Source organism: Salminus brasiliensis, chromosome 2, assembly GCF_030463535.1.
Source record: "Salminus brasiliensis chromosome 2, fSalBra1.hap2, whole genome shotgun sequence".
Classification (NCBI taxonomy): Eukaryota; Metazoa; Chordata; class Actinopteri; order Characiformes; family Bryconidae; genus Salminus; species Salminus brasiliensis.
Genome location: NC_132879.1, coordinates 11,985,185 through 12,002,008, shown reverse-complemented (window position 1 = coordinate 12,002,008; position 16,824 = coordinate 11,985,185). Strand labels below are relative to the sequence as shown.

The window sequence follows — 16,824 nt, the reverse complement described above, 5'->3', positions numbered from 1 at the left end:
GCATTTATAAGATGGTGCACAATTTTCTTTGAAGCAGTTTGAGGGGCAGTGTTACAGTACAGTACAAATAACAGCCAAGAACAGAAAGTGTACCAACAATGCCAGGGATGCCGGCCTTGAGATGTGTGGACTTACATGATAGTACCTTTGTAATAATTTAATATTACAACAATTTAATATTTTTTATTCATAAACCTGATGCAGCAATATGAGTTATTGTATTCATATTTTTATTATTGCAATCATTTATCGCTAATTAAATACTTAATAAGTATACTATTTATTATTTTTTGGTGTAGTGTGTTGTATTGTCCCTCTTTTAACCTTTTAAAGCACCAACCTCAAATCTCTAAAATGGTAAAACTGGTAAATCTGGTACAATTTAAACCCAACATAAGTCGCAACTTCCAGATTCACATAATGTCGAAATGAAATATTAAAATACATGTTTCGCGCGACAGCGGCGGGACTTTTACGTTTGTATAATAAAAGTCCGGGTGAGTGACGTGCTCGCACCCCTTTCCGACGTCACTCGTGTGTACGTAAGATGGCGGCTGCAGGAGCTCCTCAGGCTCAGAGCAGTGGCTCTGCGGACGATGAAGCTTTCCAGACGTTTTACACAGAGGTTAGACTGGTTTAATGTTGGCTAATGCTGTTAGTGGTGGCCTCAGCAGCGTCTCTGGTGCGGTCATGGGTCCGGCAGCCGGTTTTCTGGCTCGGTATCGGTGCCTTTCTGAGCTGTGGTGGTGTCGCTGTAGTCATTCGGCGGTGAAACGGAAGACTGATGCTCCCTGTTTCATCCAGGTTATTAATGAAGGGTGTTTGTGCTCATGGTCAGTCTTCTGGATACATTATAGCAAGGACTTTAAGAGTGACCAACACTGCAGGGTCTCCAGGGTTGGAGTAACAGCTGAGGGAGGACCCTAGTCTTGACCCAGGACCTGTAGCTTGGTGGTCACTTAATCTAGACAGGCTCCAATAATAAACAACAAACTGCAGGAAACAAGACCCCTATAACTGGGGTTTAAGACCCCTGGATAGCCCAGACTCTCTGATTCAGTCCAGTTCTGCAGGCTTTTCTTGCAGGCTGTGGGCTGTGGTTCATGCACAGAGTAGGGCTGGGAGATATGGTGCAGATATTATATCACAATATATTTGATTTGATATGATGTTATGTTATTTTAGGGTGATGTCACACACAGTAGTTGCAGATTTTAATAAAAAGTGTATCCAGGTACTGTCCCATACTAGTGTTTATCCCTAACCTGCTGCACACCTCCTTCACCAGCTCAGCAGGACTAATTCCTCCGTCTTCAGGTTCACTAACGATATCCACGATTCCAGAAAAGCATACTGTGCATCACTATAACCTTTTATTGCAAAAATGTCGCCATACTGGCCACCACTAGTGCATGGCTGCCTTGTCCCATCCGGTGTGGTAGACTGAGTGGGCTGGTGCATGCATGCTAGAGGTGGGCAAAAGGGAATGCAATGTTCAGATATCTCCAGACAATTTTGTGTTGCGCTGTATTAATCACAATGTTTTTACTGTTTGTGAAATGGCAGATTAAAAAAAAACCTCCTGTTTGGATACCTCAGTATCGGTGTGAGACACCTATCCTATCTCATACTGATGCAGTGTTTTTTAGATAGATAGATAGATCACTTTATTTATCCCACGGGGAAAGTCAGTTTTTACAGCAGCAAAATCAAACAAGAGAGCAGCATAATAAAGGCACTTAAAATAGTAGTAAGTTTTTTAAATTATTTATTTATTATTAATAATAATAATAATAATAATAATAATATGCTACACTTAATCCAGTTGAACAGGACAAGTTGGTCCGTGTTCTTTGAGCACTGATGGTATCAGAAGTTCCCAGTCTTTGCTTGTTGAGAGTTTCAGGTTAGTTATCTTTCTATACTTGAATGGTCATTTTTTTATCAATTAAAAATAATTAATTAAAAGGTAAAGGTGCACATATTACATAAATGTGTCCTCCGCATTTAACCCATCTGGTAGTGAACACACACTCACACACACACACATGTGTTAGGGGCAGTGAGTACACACACACACCCAGAGTGGTGGGCAGCCAACTCCAGCGCCCGGGGAGCAGAGAGGGTAAAGGGCCTTGCTCAAGGGCCCAACAGTGGCAGCTTGCCGAGCCCGGGAATCGAACCCACAACCCTGTTATCGATAGCCCAGCGCTCTAACCTCTGAGCCACCACTGCCCAAAAATACTGCTTATAAATATTTCAAAATACTACAGGGTTTTTGTGTGTGCTCGATCATAAACAACAAATAATAAACAACAAACTGCAGGAAACAAGACCCCTATAACTGGGGTTTAAGACCTCTGGATAGTCCAGACTCTCTGATTCAGTCCAGTTCTGCAGGGTTTTCTTGCAGGCTGTGTGCTGTGGTTCATGCACAGAGTAGGGCTGGGCGATATGGTGCAGATATTATATCACAATATTTTATATGATATTAATCATGGTTAATCATTAATAATAATAATATGATGCACTTAATCCAGTTGAACAGGACAAGTTGGTCCGTGTTCTTTGAGCACTGATGGTATCAGAAGGTCCCAGTCTTTGCTTGTTGAGAGTTTCAGGTTAGTTATCTTTCTTTGATTGATTTATCAATTAAAAATAATTAATTTATAAATACTACAGGGTTTTTTTTGTGTGCTCAATTATATATATATCAAAAGATGATTCTCTTAATATTATATTAAATTTTTCTTAAATAATCTCTTAAAACACACAGTGTCCACTTATTCAGAGGGCATTATTCTGCAAAACAAATATACTTTATTTCCTCACTGGGGTAATATGTATTTAGGGTAATCACACAAAATGTATATGTGCATCAATGTAGTGTATGGATAATAATTAAAATGATTTCCAGGCTGAAGCAGCAAATGACTACAATGTTACTTGAAGCTATTCTCTCACTCGTACACGGCCGTTAAAGTAAACAGAAAAATAAAAAATGGCTGAATCACGTTAGATAACAAACAGCATCAATGCAGAATTGACTTTTAGCATGGGGTGATGGAGACACAGCACTTACAGTGCTGTTATGCTGCTGTCTTAGCACAGCAATAGACAAAGATAAGCCATCTCCACGTTGTCCAAAATATCCCACCCTTTTTTCTGAGCTTGCCCCAAATGACACAGTTCTATACTTTGCTGATTACTAGTGTGGTACTGTGCGTTTTGGGATACAGCCCCTGTTTTCAGCGAGTGTATACGCAGAATACAGCCCACTACTACTTCTGGGCCAGCCCCTGGATTAGAAACTTAAATTGGCATTCAGGCCTGCAAGTAGCAACAGCGTAAAAGTGTAATTTATTATGCTCTGTACTTTGTATTATGTAGTGCAGCACGGTATCCTGCTGCCTCGCTGGTTTGACAGTATACTGTATCCTTTTTGTATTTTTGTCCATCAGCCCACCCGAGCCCACCAGGTGAAAAAGAAATCTTGTAGATGTAGCTGATTGCAAACAACCCAAAGGGCTTGTAGTTTATCTAAAAGTTCCTACCTTCAGTTTACATAATCAGAAGAGGGTGTTCCTAGTCTGTAAACTGGAAAATCTTGCTTTGGAGACACTCTGCTCTCTAGCGCTCTACTCTGGGAAGGCTTGACTCTAGATTTGTAGGATCTGGTTGCATTCGGCTTCTCATGAGAACATTATAGAGGTCAGATACTGTTGTTGGATGATCAGGTCTGCCAATCCAACTTATCCCAAAAGGACTGGATGGAGCCCCAGGACTCCAGGCAATGCAGCCCCAATGCTCCACTGCTCCACAGCCCCATTCTTCGCCTCTGGCTGATGCTTGCCACTGGGCACTGTGACCTTAGGCTCGGTACTTTTCTATGGTGATTGTACAAACTGAGCAGCTGTGTGGCACAACATATATCACCAGTTCCTGCCAGTGAGCTACCACACCATGTGGGAGACCAGGGTTTGATTCCCGGTCTGGGTGACTATGCTGCGCTGCACTAACAACAGTCCTTGGGCAAGACTCCTAACACTCCATTGTCCCATCTCTGTAATACGGGTAACCTTGTAAGTCGCTCTGGATAAGAGCAACAGTTAAATGCCGTAAATGTAAATGTGTCTGTAATTTCATCTCAGAGTAAATAACTTTATAAGGGTCCAGTTAAGACCTGTTGTTTTGCTTGATTGTCTGTAGCTACCTAAACTAATGTTTAAATTTGCCAGTCTTGAAATTTGTCCATGAATTAATGGATGTTGTCTTACCTATATGCAAAAATAACTGACTGCCCTATTACAAATGTATTGTCTCCTACAGGTGAAGCAGATAGAAAAGAGAGACTCTGTATTGACGTCCAAACAGCAGATAGATAGGTTGCTCCGGCCTGGCTCGTCATATTTCAATCTTAACCCGTTTGAGGTGAGTAATCTGTTTGATCTGTTAGTGAGGCCTCTGTTTATCTGTGCATTAGAAGTGTTTACACATTCATTTGTTTACACAGAAAAATGCCATCTTTGTTCTGCTGTAGGTTCTTCAAATTGATCCGGAAGCAACAGATGAAGAATTAAAGAAAAGGTTTCGACAGGTAGGCTTGTTACAGCTGATTTTAGGATAATGAATGAGGTGTTGTTAAACTAAGACAAATTGTTTTTATACTGAATTCACAATTTGAAAGTGTGCAGGAGCTGCAGGTTTAATTACAGCTTACATCATCCAAAACATTGTATTAAGTTTTAAGTGTGGAAAATGAAGCTACACACATAACTTCTAACCTGCTTGTAGGTGAGTTAGACCAATCAGAAGAAACCAAACACCTGCTTGCCAAAATGGCTCTATTGGTCAGAAAATTTGCAATTAAGTAGTCTCATTAAATTATTCAGCCCTATCTTTGACTTATTTATAAAGCCAAGAGGGATTGGCCAGAGAATATTCTTTGCAGTCTGAGTCAGTTTCTGATAAACTGGCCCTTAGTGCTCTTTTTCCTGTTTTTTTTTCTGATTTAGACACGTTTTTAAGAGAAACTGCACATTTTGAACTGTGTTCTATTCTGTTTTTCAGTTGTCTATCTTGGTCCATCCAGACAAGAACCAGGATGATCCAGACAGAGCACAGCAAGCTTTCGAAGGTGAATCTTGCTTTACAATAGCTGACCCTAATTAACAGCAACCTAATCTTAAAGTTTATATATATATATATGCATAATTGTATTTAATTATATTTATTATTATGTTATTATCTAACTATATTATTCATATTATTATATCTTGTTTAAGTAAAATGTAATTACAGAAAAATAGTGTTATTAATACTTACAAACCAAGTTAGTTTGGGACTGGACCAAAACCACCCCTTCTCAAGGGCTCTTGCGGTTATTTTGGTCCACATCCAAGTGCGATTGCTGTATTCACACCTGCCCAATCGCACCAAGGGTGAAAACAAACCAAGGTCCAGCTGTAAAAAAAATGCTCTAAATATAGCGCATAGCAGTGACCTAACCCCTTTTTTTGTGAAAATGTAATCCTCTCTGAATATGGCTAAATAGTTTTGCGCAGTTGTGTACCATATGCCACATTTAACCAATTTGCTTTTTAAACTATGTACAGCGGTTGATAAGGCATATAAGCTTCTTTTGGATGCTGAACAGAAGAAGAGGGCTGTTGACGTGATCCACGCAGGAAAAGAATACGTGGAACATATGGTGAGAGCTGCTTAGATTCAAAATTTAACAGTGTAGTGAGAGACATTTCTGCATATGCTTATAGAGGTGTTTGTTGGACTTTTCCCAAACTGACAGATGCTATCTACAAATGTTACTATGTCTTAACTCAGTTTTGAGCTGTTGATTCGCCTCAATGAAAGCCCCGAGGAGAAGCACTTGGTAGTCTAGAAATTATACAGCTTGGAGGAAACATTCACTATGGACAAAAGTATTGGGACACCTGCTACTTCAGTATTTCTTTTGAAATCCTGGGTATTCATTTTTGTTTCTACTATTGTAGCTGAGCAACTGTGTCTACTGTGCAGATAAGGCCTACTATTAGATTTTGGAGCATCACTATGAGAATTTGATTAGCATTAAGCAACAAGAGAATTTGTGAGGTCAGGTTGTTGGATGATTACCACACCACTTTAATCCCAACTCCCCAACTCATCAACTCATCCCAAAATATTGGATTGAGCACCAGCAATCATTCCAGAAAACACAGTTCCAATGCTCCACAGGTAGGGGGCTTTATACCCCTTTAGCCCACGTCTGGTACTAGACATAGGTTGCCAATAGGTTCATGTTTATTTATCGTCACTAATAGACAATCTGTGCGACTAGACACGCTGTGTGCTTTTGCAGCAAAGGTTGCAACTTAAAGTAACTGAATGCATTAATTATAATGGGTGTCCACAAACATTTGGACATAAAGTGTATTTCTTTATTACTGGCCCACTCAGCTTTTCAGACCTTCACTGGTTGGTGTTTTCAAATGAATACCATCATTTTTTTAAGCATGTTCACTTCTGCAGTTCAAAATGCATCCACTTGGTGGCATCGATGTATTAATAGTGTATAGTAGAAATGAACTAAAAGTAATTCCATTAATAATACTACTACTTCTAATAATAGTAAGCATCTTATATTTATTGATAATAGGCCTTGCAAAATACATTGGGCTTATGATAAGAATTACTATACTTACATATTTATGATTTATCAAACACACACACAATTACAATGATGAGATCCTGACTTAACATATGGACTTTGATGACTGTGTAGGCTGCTGACTGTTATTTTTAATCTACTTAATTATCTACTAATTACCTGGGTTTAGTCATGAATATAGCCTGAGCTGCTGAATTGGCTTTAAACATCATCACCATCAAACCTGACATGAATTTATGATGCAGTCAATTAAAGCAGCTATTATTTATATGTTTGTTTGTTTGTTTGTTTATATTAACCATTTGTGTTCTATTTTACATTTTTGTCAAGGAAACAAATACTAACAAAACAAGTTAATACTTGATTCATATTATTCAGCCCAGTCCAGAACTCTGCAGAATCTGCATGTTTCTGGCATGGTGCATCAATCTGTTGGTACTTTTACAATGAACTGATATTTAGACTCTGCTGGAAATATGTAGGTTTATCTGTTGACTTTGGTGTTTGAATTGACAGATGAGTCAGAAAAAGAAGCAGCTGAAGAAAGATGGAAAGTCCACAGATATAGAGGAGGATGACCCGGAAATGGTATGGATTTTTTGCTGTAGTGTGTTTGGGTTTTTTGTCAAATTGCCAGTTAGCTGTTAAACGTAAGTATTGCTGTGTCCTGGTAAAAAACAATGGTGCATCAAAACCATAAGTCATTCCTTTTGAATGTAGCTGAAGTATTTAACTATATTTAACAGCTGAAGAAGTTTTACTTGGAGGAATGTTTCATCTGTGATTTTAATCCAGTGTCAATTTGCAATGTTTGTAGTTTAACAGTCTGACAGTAGTAGTTGTGAAGTGAATAGCTTTCTGACAATTTTCTGGATGTTCACCTCTCGTTTCATTTTGTGGGCCAATTTTAAACATTATGAATTATTTTTGGGTTATTGGTGTAGTTGAAGTCTGTGGACTAAATAATTCCACAGCAGTTAGCTATTTGTGTTAGTCTCAGACTGCATCAGAATGCACTCTTGAATATGCATAATATGTACTGGCTGTGTGTTCTGTTTTATTTCTTGCCTGTTGTCTTGCACTGTTAATGTAATATTACTAGCAGTTGTAGTAGCAGTATTTTGAAGTTATTATATTGACTGCATGAGAAGGCTAAAATGACTTTGTCTGTTTCCTAGTTCAGGCAAGCTGTATACAAACAGACCATGAAGCTTTTTGCTGAGCTGGAAATTAAGAGGAAGGAGCGAGAAGCCAAGGAGATGCACGAGAGGTAATACCCAAATATTACAGCTAAATATGAAACATCTCTGTTGTTTACCGGTTCCACCAGTGTTTGGCGGAGGGGTTGTTTCCCTGACCGTCTTTTCAGGCCCTTGAAACCTCGTTTATTTAAGGTTTAATTTCAAGACTTTTTAGCAACTACTAATTATTCAGTCCCTACAATAAATAAATTATTTAGTCATTTCTGTTAAACTAATGTTATGCTTAAAAGCAAAGAACAGAGCTGTGGGCCGTCACACAGGCCTTCAGGGATTTGACATATACAAATATAAGCATATTCATATTTTTTAAATATCACCGTTTTTGCTTTTGCTTTTCTCAGAAAAAGACAAAGAGAAGAGGAGATTGAAACGCAAGAGCGAGCCAAACGAGAGAGAGAGTGGCAGAAAAACTTTGAGGTAGGTTTGTCCAAATGTGGAATGCTTCTGTTTTGATGGATCATGTGGAAAAGCTTAGAAATGCACTATGCTGTCATATTGATGTTGTCAGATTAATTGCTTAAAAATGAATGGCTCTCTAAAGATGAATGGCTCTCTGATTTGCCTGATATGATATTTACTGAACTTCAGAAGAGCTGAACGTTTAGGTTACACTGGACTGCTGTGCTACAATTTCTGCATTTTATGCATTTTACAATATTTGTAACCATATCGAATCAAACTTAAATGCGGATCCAAGTAAACGTTGTCCCTGTTTTTACGTTTTATGAATGTTTCATTTATTTAATTTATTATCATCTGCAAAAATGTACATCGGAAAATGTACTCATGTGAGCCCACAATTCCATTATCAGTGCATGCGTATAAATGCCTGAAGAATTAAATATTTAAATATTGTAATCAGAAAATGCTGGTAGCCTCTAGATAGAAATCTTACTAGATTTTTTTTCTATTTTGTTTCCCAGGAAACGAGGGATGGCCGTGTGGACAGCTGGAGAAACTTCCAGGCCAAAGGCAAGAGCAAGAAGGAGAAAAAGAACAGAACGTTCCTCAAGCCTCCAAAGGTCAAAATGGAGCAGAGAGAGTGACAATAATGTGGAGAAAGTTTAAAGAGAAGGAAGGCGAAACCCTCTAAATACCGCCCTCCCTGAGCTTTCCTCTCTTTTCGTTCCCCCAGTCTTTCCTCTTCAGGCCTTTTAGTTTGCTATTAAAGAAATGGATCACAAAAACCCCACAGATCTACACATTTCCCCTTACTCCAAATTTGTCAGATGAATTGAGACAAAAATAAGCAGGGGAGAGGGTGTGTGTGTTTTTTTTTTTTTTTTTGTTTGTTTGTTTTTTTTGGTGGAACTATGCGTTTCATTATAGTAGGCCTGTGGTTCAGAACCATGATGCTCAGCAGGTGGCACTATGGTGCAGTATTGTCCCCCCTTCTGCTTTTGTCATTTTCCGGAACAGAAGAGTCTTGCGATTGAGCTGGAGCATTGTGTAATACCATCCGTCACAGTATATTAACTCAACATTGCAACCATCACCTCAACAGTCAGGCCTGTAGTGTGTCTAGCTTATGTTTTTTGTTTTTTAATGTACATATTTGTGAAACTTGTGACTTTTGAGAGACTTGGACATGATATATGCTGTGCACATTTAAAAAACTAGTAGTGATGACCCCCCCCCTTTTTTTCTTTTTCTTGGTTAACATCTGAGAGGTTTTTGTTTTGTCTGTTTTCTTTTTTTTACCCTATTCACCCAAAATAAAACTGGTTTGTAGCTTACATTACAGCTCTAGGATGTTTTTTTATTGTTTTGGGGGGGTTTATGTGGTGATTTTGTTTAAAATGAGTATCTTGAAGTCACGGTGTGGCCATGTTACCTGCCTGCTCAGTGGTGATGTTCTTTCCATCAGCATGACTCTTCCCACACTGTTATTGTAGGTTACAGGGCTGTGAGCTACCTTCCCGGTAGAAGACTGAGGTTCAGTTGCCTGTTAGAGGGAGCACACAACACTACAGCAGTAAGGCCTGTTTACACCTGGCATTATCATGCGTTTTGAATCTGGTTAGTATCTGGTTTTACTTTGACCGGATTCTGTTTACACCTGTCATTAAAATGTGTGCCCAGTGTGACCAGATGAGATCTGATTTTGCTTTTCCACGTAAAAAACACACCAGCACCTACATCGTTTCCGTTTAACTTCCTGTGAACAGCAGTTTTTCAATAAAACTGTGCTGTTCCGGTGGGGAAGAATAATAAAAATGGGATAGAACAATAGATGGTTCTCACGTTCTCCTAACGGCTCTGTCAGAAAATGTGACAGACTATCTAAACCACAAGAGACCAAACTCTGTAATACTCTCACCTACCAGTAAGCACAAGTACACACACAGTGAGCGAGAGTAAAGCCAAGCTCCACAGTAATTACTCGTATCACTGGGCTTTTTTACAGACGTATTCCTGCTTACCTGATTGAATCCAATGCTAGAATACAATTTTGTTTTACACTGGTATTAAATGTGGACAAGATCTGATCATGATCCAGGGTGGCTTTTCGCACCTGGCTTTTCATGTAAACAACTGAAATCCGAACCTGATCTGATCACCAAAAACACTTTTTAATGCCAGTTGTTACCCAATAGTCCCAAGAGTCCTTGGGTAAGACGGCTAACTCAAAAATTTATTTTCTTACCTGTGTAAGAGATGAGGGCATCAGCTAAAACGCTCTAAATGTAAATGTGGAATTTGAACTGAAAGCTGACTTGAAATCAATAGTCATGTCATTGATCTGGAAATTTGTCAGCCATGTCTATGATCCACTGAATATGTACCCGCACTCTCCTAGCTTTCATTGGCTACGGCCTGAGTGGCTCAGTTAATTACATTTCAGTATTATATTTAGTATTTATTTTCGTTATTTTATTATTTATAATTATTATCTGAAATGAAATGAAATATTGAACTTCCAAGAGATTACTGGATGAACATATTTTTGTTGTACTTGTTTCTCTGTTGGAAATTAGCCTTGTAAAAAGGCAGTTTTGCATTAGCAGCGCATGCTTCAGTGCTCTGGGAGTGTTTATAGTCCTGTGAGTTTAACACTTCATGACTGAGAGCTGCTACAGCAACTTCTTCACCCACAGCAGCCATGCCTTTCATCCCCATCTTCATCTGGACTCTGATCTTCTGCGCTAGAGGTATGAGATCATATTATATGTAAGAAATTTACTAAATACCCTTTGTATTATTTTTCTAAAATGGTTATAATTTTTGGTCATATGTCATCATTTTGCTTAATACATCAGTTTGTTTATACTATTAATGTGCATTTTTGTAATTAACTTTTTCTTAAGTGGTTGCTGTAGAAGGTCGGGTGACTGTGACTCAGACTCCTGCAGCAAAATCAGCTTTCCCAGGAGACACCGTTACCATCAGCTGTAGAGCCAGCAGTCCAGTGTATCGATACAGTGACGGAAAAGAAGGTATTCACTGGTTCCTGCAGAAACCTGGAGAAGCTCCTAAAGCCTTGATTAGACATGTGAAGATACTAGTGGCTGACACTCCAGCTCGTTTCTCAGGTAGTGGAGAAACTTCAGATTTCACTCTGTCTATCAGTGGAGTCCAGCCTGAAGATGCTGGAGATTACTACTGTCAAATATATCAAAGTGGTACAGTGTTCACACAGTGATACAGAGCTGTACAAAAACCATCACTCTGTATAGAGACCTATTGATCTACTGCAGGTGCTGAGTTGGAGGATGTGAAACAGCACTATCACACTCTGTGGAAGAGAAAAAACACACCACACTGACTAATTACTTACAGTAGAAATAAAAGTTTGGGGGCACCCAGAATATAAATGTTTTGTGGTTCCCAGTTCTATTCCTAAACCTTATTCAGGCCGTAATGCTAACCCTGTTCCTAAACTTCACCCTCGCCCTAATCCTATCTTTAAACCTGTTTCTAAAACTCATGTGGGTCCTAGACCCTGTTCCTAAACATTCACCCTGGCCCTAATTCTAACCCTGTTCCTAAACCTCGCCATGGCCCTAATCCTAACCCTAATACTGTTTTTAAACCAGACCGTGGTCCTAACCCTAATACTGTTCCTAAACTTTGCCATGGTTCTAAATCTAAACTCAGTACTGTTCCTAAACGTCTGATCGTAATCACGACACTAACGCTGTTCCTAAACGTCACCCTGGTCCTAATCCTGACCCTAACACTTCCTAAACGTTGCCCTGGTCGTAATCACGACCCTAACGCTGTTCCTAAACGTCACCCTGGTCCTAATCCTGACCCTAAACCTATTCTCTATGATGTGTCTTGCATTTGTTTAATTATATTCTCTTTATCAAATTGTAGGGATTACATGATCACATTACAAATTTAGAGGCAGTCATTTTCTATAGTTTAGAAAAGTGGCCTTGTGACCTAAAGGTTGCTGGTTTGATCGCCTGAAACTGCAGGACACAACTGAAGTGCCCTTAAGGAAGGCACCTAACCGTAGGCATGTGTAGCCTCTTTTATAGGAGTTCTCAAGCACCCCTAAAAAAGTTGTTTTGCTCCTTGGGTGCCCAGCTCTCCGGGCATGTGCTTACAGTCTCCTCGTGTGTGTGTGTGTGTGTTCACTGCACAGATGGGTTAACACGGGAGGTCAAATTCCTAGGTGGGCAAACAAATGCTGATTCTGGTTTTATATTTGGTTTTGGTGGTCTTCTGTGATCACACTGTGTCCTTTCCGTCACTCTCTGCTCTGCACCTGCTCTCTGCAGACAGAAGGGGGATCCCACAATGAGACAGCGATTTACATGAGAAGCACATGCTTCAGTGCTCTGGGAGTGTTTATAGTCCTGTGAGTTTAGCCCTTAATGACTGAGAGCAGCTACAGCAACTTCTTCACCCACAGCAGCCATGACTTTCATCCCCATCTTCATCTGGACTCTGATCTTCTGCACTAGAGGTAAAGAACAAGTCTGTTCTTATATAATGCCACATTTATATTACACTTATACTATAGTAGGGCATAGTCCAATATAATGTTCTGATATGTTAATCTGTTCCTTTCTTCTATTAATAATTTGATTTATTTATTCTTATTGATCACCTTAGAGGTCAGAAGTCAAGCGACTGTGACTCAGACTCCTGCAGTGAAATCTGCTCTTCCAGGAGACACCGTCACCATCAGCTGTAGAACCAGTCCTGAGGTGCATCAAGGCTGGGGTTATCAACCTCTTTCCTGGTATCTACAGAAACCTGGAGAAGCTCCTAAACTCCTGATAAAAAAAGCAAGCGAGTTAGAGTCTGGAACACCAGCTCGATTCAGAGGAAGTGGATCTAGATCTGACTTCACTCTGACCATCAGTGGAGTCCAGACTGAAGATGCTGGAGATTACTACTGTGTGAGCGTTCACTGCCCTAATATCTGTGTGTTCACACAGTGATACAGAGTCATACAAAAACCTCCCTCACTCAGTCAGGCTGCACAGAGACTGCACTGCTGCAGTGGGATCTGCAGGTGCTGAGTTGGAGGATGTGAAACAGCAAAATTATGCAAATTAACTGCTTATGGGTGAATGTAGGTACAGCTGTTTCTCTGACTGGTTGTTCACACCTTCAAATATACAGACCCCCCCCCTGTCCAAAAAGTGACAATCACTCCAAGTGATTGTGGACACCCCTTCTAGTGAATGCATTTGACTACTTTATGCTGCACCCAGTAGAGAAGTACTGTTAATAGAATATGACTCTGTAGGACTCTAGGAATCTACTTGAGCCATGCCTAAATGCCAGGTGAGGGCTAAAGGGGTATAAGGCCCCCCAGCTGTGGAGCAGTGAAACTGTGTTCTCTGGAATGATAGAGCTCCATCCAATACTTAGGAGGTTAGAGGTATCTTTTGAACTATTAGCCTATTCTAACTAGCTAAGACTTTTCTTGGGTAAATAGCAAAGCACTTTGTAAGTCGCTCTGGATAAGAGCGTCTGCTAAATGCCGTAAATGTAAATGTAAATGCAATACTTTTGGGATGAGCTGAGGAGTTGGGGATGAGGTGGGGTGGTGATCATCCAACATCCTGACCTCACTAATGCTCACCAATACTCATGTCACTGAATGCAATCAAATGCTTACAACAATGCTCCAGAATTTAGTAGAAAGCCTTCACTGGACAGTAGAGACAGTTACTCCAACAGAAGCAGGATCAACTCTTTTAATCCCCTTGATTTTGGAAGAATCAATGAATGAGCAAGCAGATGTCCCAATACTTTTGTCCATATAGTGTAGTTTGCCTGTTGTTCCATATTTATGCAATAGTGCAGCATCCGTTTTCCAGCATCTGTCCCTCTAATGGTGAATATCTAGGATGCCAAACGAGCCATGACCAAGTTCTGGTCTGCATGTCACCAGTGATGGCAGTTGGTAGGTTGTATGCAGGTCACATGTGGCTCAGAGCCTTAAATATGGCTTGCACAACTGTGCCACATTTGACCCAGGGTCAACATTCTGGTCATAACTCCCTGAAAGTGTTTTTAACTGGGTTGCTGTTAGTCCAGAATTGCTATCTGGGACATGACGTGGCTTTTTTATTAGAGCATTTGCTCTAATATAGTATAGTGCATACTGTCATGTATTTTTGCATTTAGCAAGCAGCACATGATTATGCCACATTATAAAGAAATCATTAAAAAATATTCTGGTCTGGAAAGAGTTACACAGCCACTGCTAAGGCTCTGGTAGTTCAGCAAACAACATTGAGAGCCGTTATCCACAAAGAGAAAAACCTGAAACATTGGTGGACCTTCCCAGAGGTGACCGACCTACCAAACTGTCACCAAGAAGAGCGTATCAATGACACATCCAGGAAGTCTCAAAAAAACCTAGACGAACGCCTCACTTGCCTCAGTTAAGGCCAATGTACATTTACATTTACATTTATGGCATTTAGCAGACACTTTTATCCAGAGCGACTTACAAAGTGATTCCACTATGAGAAAGACACTGGGCAAAAATAGCTTCTATAGGAGAGTTGCAAAGAAGCGGCAACATCTACTGTAGTAAGGATGTCTGTATCTTGTGAGGAAGACATCATCATCACACATCCCAAAAAGTGGCACCAGCACTGAGCTATGTTTTTGTAGCCTAGTTCATACTGCATTTTTATCTTCACTGTTTTATTATTTATCAAAATATCTCTGGTTATGTGTGTGGAATTGCAAAGGGGCTCTTTTATAAACATTCCAGCTTTAAGTGAAAATTCCTCAATGATCAAATGAAAGACAGTTCTAAATGTTCCAAATGCAGATGTCCTCATAAGCTACAGAAATATGGACCTTTTTTACCATGCAGGATTATTCCAGATATTCCAGCTGTCCTCGTGGTGCCATGGGAACAAGACAAGACAGGCTTTCATCTCTTATGATTTGATTTGCTGGGACAAAATGAGTCAGACAGAATCCCTCAATCATTTCTCCTCGATGCCCCAGACATTGAATAGATTCATTCGAACCCACCAGCAGCACTTCTGATTTAACTCAATGAAGTGCTGACTAACCAAAGCAGGTATCGATCATACCTATATTATGCTTACACTATATGTCCATATATATTTGTGAGCACCCCTTCTAATGAATGCATTCAGCTACTATAAGATGCACCCACAGACTAGCTTGTCTAGTCCCTGTACAGATGTATTGCCTATATGTATTGTCTTATTTAAAGCTTTAGTCATTTAGTTTGGTTTGCTCTAGATTGTTAAAGTAAGTGGGGTCACCATAGCCAGATACTAAGAGCTCTCAGAGGCCTTCTGGAAGATGGAAGTCAGGGAAGCTATTTAAAAAGATCTCAGAACACTTAGAAGTCAGTCGTTTCATTGTCCACAAACTAATTTACAAGTGGAGATTGTATAAAATAAGACTCGAGATTCATCTGTCCAGATCACATTGTTCCAGAAGTCCTGGTCTTGGTGTAGGTGTTCTAGATTTTAATCTTGGATTTATTTTTCAGTTTTCATTAATTATTTTTAAATAGTTTTTAAAATTTTGTTTCAAATTGTGATTTCTATTTCGGTTGATCTGTACTGTACTGTAATGTATTTGTACAGAAGTTTATATTTTCACAAGAACAGGTTTAGTATGTTCTGTGAACATGCTGTCTGTTACATTTGTTTTTATGTGTTTATCTGAGTAAATAAACACTTACTGGCCTAATAAATATGCAGTTCTCATTGCCAGCGTTTGCACAGAACAGTTTTTATTACAAAAACAACTGAAATGGAAATGTGTCCGTCTGACACGCTACACACACACACACACACATTCAGATGCATGACTGAAACTAAGATTTGCGTGTGCAGGATGCAGCCATGCTCCCAGAATAGAGTGACTGCCTGTGTGTCCAGGTGTTCGGGGTTCCTCTTGAGACCAGAGCCAGTTTTAGAGCAGCATTACATTAGTTTCACGATCATGAAGAACACTGATGTTATCTGAGTCAGCTAAGGGACACTCAGGTCGGCTTTATGGGTATCACAGAGTCTAAGAAATGTCATGCTGATACCATGCTGTTTCAGCACAGCTTGATTATGGAAGTAGGATAACTGCTTATACTAGGTTTGTTGACTTATAAGAACCATATTAGAACCGAAAGAGATGTGTGAGTGTCTGTAGCACCATTGTTTCTTTAGGAAATAGCAAAATTAGTATAATCTTGTATCCTTATATCCAAAAGGTGTTTTTCAAATAACTAAGAGATTTATAAAGAATAAAGTACCACAAAAATTTTTTAATTTATTGATTTTATAATGCAACGTTCGACATAAGAGCACAAAAAGACTTTTATTATGTATTCTAAAAGAAAATGAATTACAGCACAAAATAAAACAGGCTTTAATACATCAACAGAACTACAGAAAGTGACCTTAATAAGGCAGAGGTGTGTGAGAGAGC

The 16,824-nt window shown here is 39.5% G+C and overlaps 1 protein-coding gene across 1 annotated transcript; it reads left to right on the top strand.

Annotated features, from left to right (window-relative positions):
• The first annotated feature begins 534 nt into the window (after positions 1 to 534).
• On the top strand, positions 535 to 10,013 carry dnajc8 (DnaJ (Hsp40) homolog, subfamily C, member 8). Its single transcript, XM_072673553.1, has 9 exons — positions 535 to 625; positions 4,330 to 4,431; positions 4,541 to 4,597; positions 5,071 to 5,137; positions 5,616 to 5,710; positions 7,184 to 7,255; positions 7,846 to 7,937; positions 8,271 to 8,346; positions 8,853 to 10,013. Exons 1-9 carry the CDS (start codon positions 548 to 550, stop codon positions 8,973 to 8,975), a joined length of 762 nt encoding a protein of 253 aa, XP_072529654.1. The 5' UTR covers positions 535 to 547; the 3' UTR covers positions 8,976 to 10,013.
• The last annotated feature ends 6,811 nt before the right edge of the window (positions 10,014 to 16,824 follow it).

Bases quoted from the DNA above. Each gene is read 5' to 3' on its own strand.
- dnajc8 (XM_072673553.1), top strand. From the start codon at position 548: ATGGCGGCTGCAGGAGCTCCTCAGGCTCAGAGCAGTGGCTCTGCGGAC. The intron at 5,711-7,183 runs GTGAGAGCTGCT...TTGAATTGACAG, and splicing joins AAGAATACGTGGAACATATG to ATGAGTCAGAAAAAGAAGCA. The intron at 7,256-7,845 runs GTATGGATTTTT...TCTGTTTCCTAG, and splicing joins AGGAGGATGACCCGGAAATG to TTCAGGCAAGCTGTATACAA.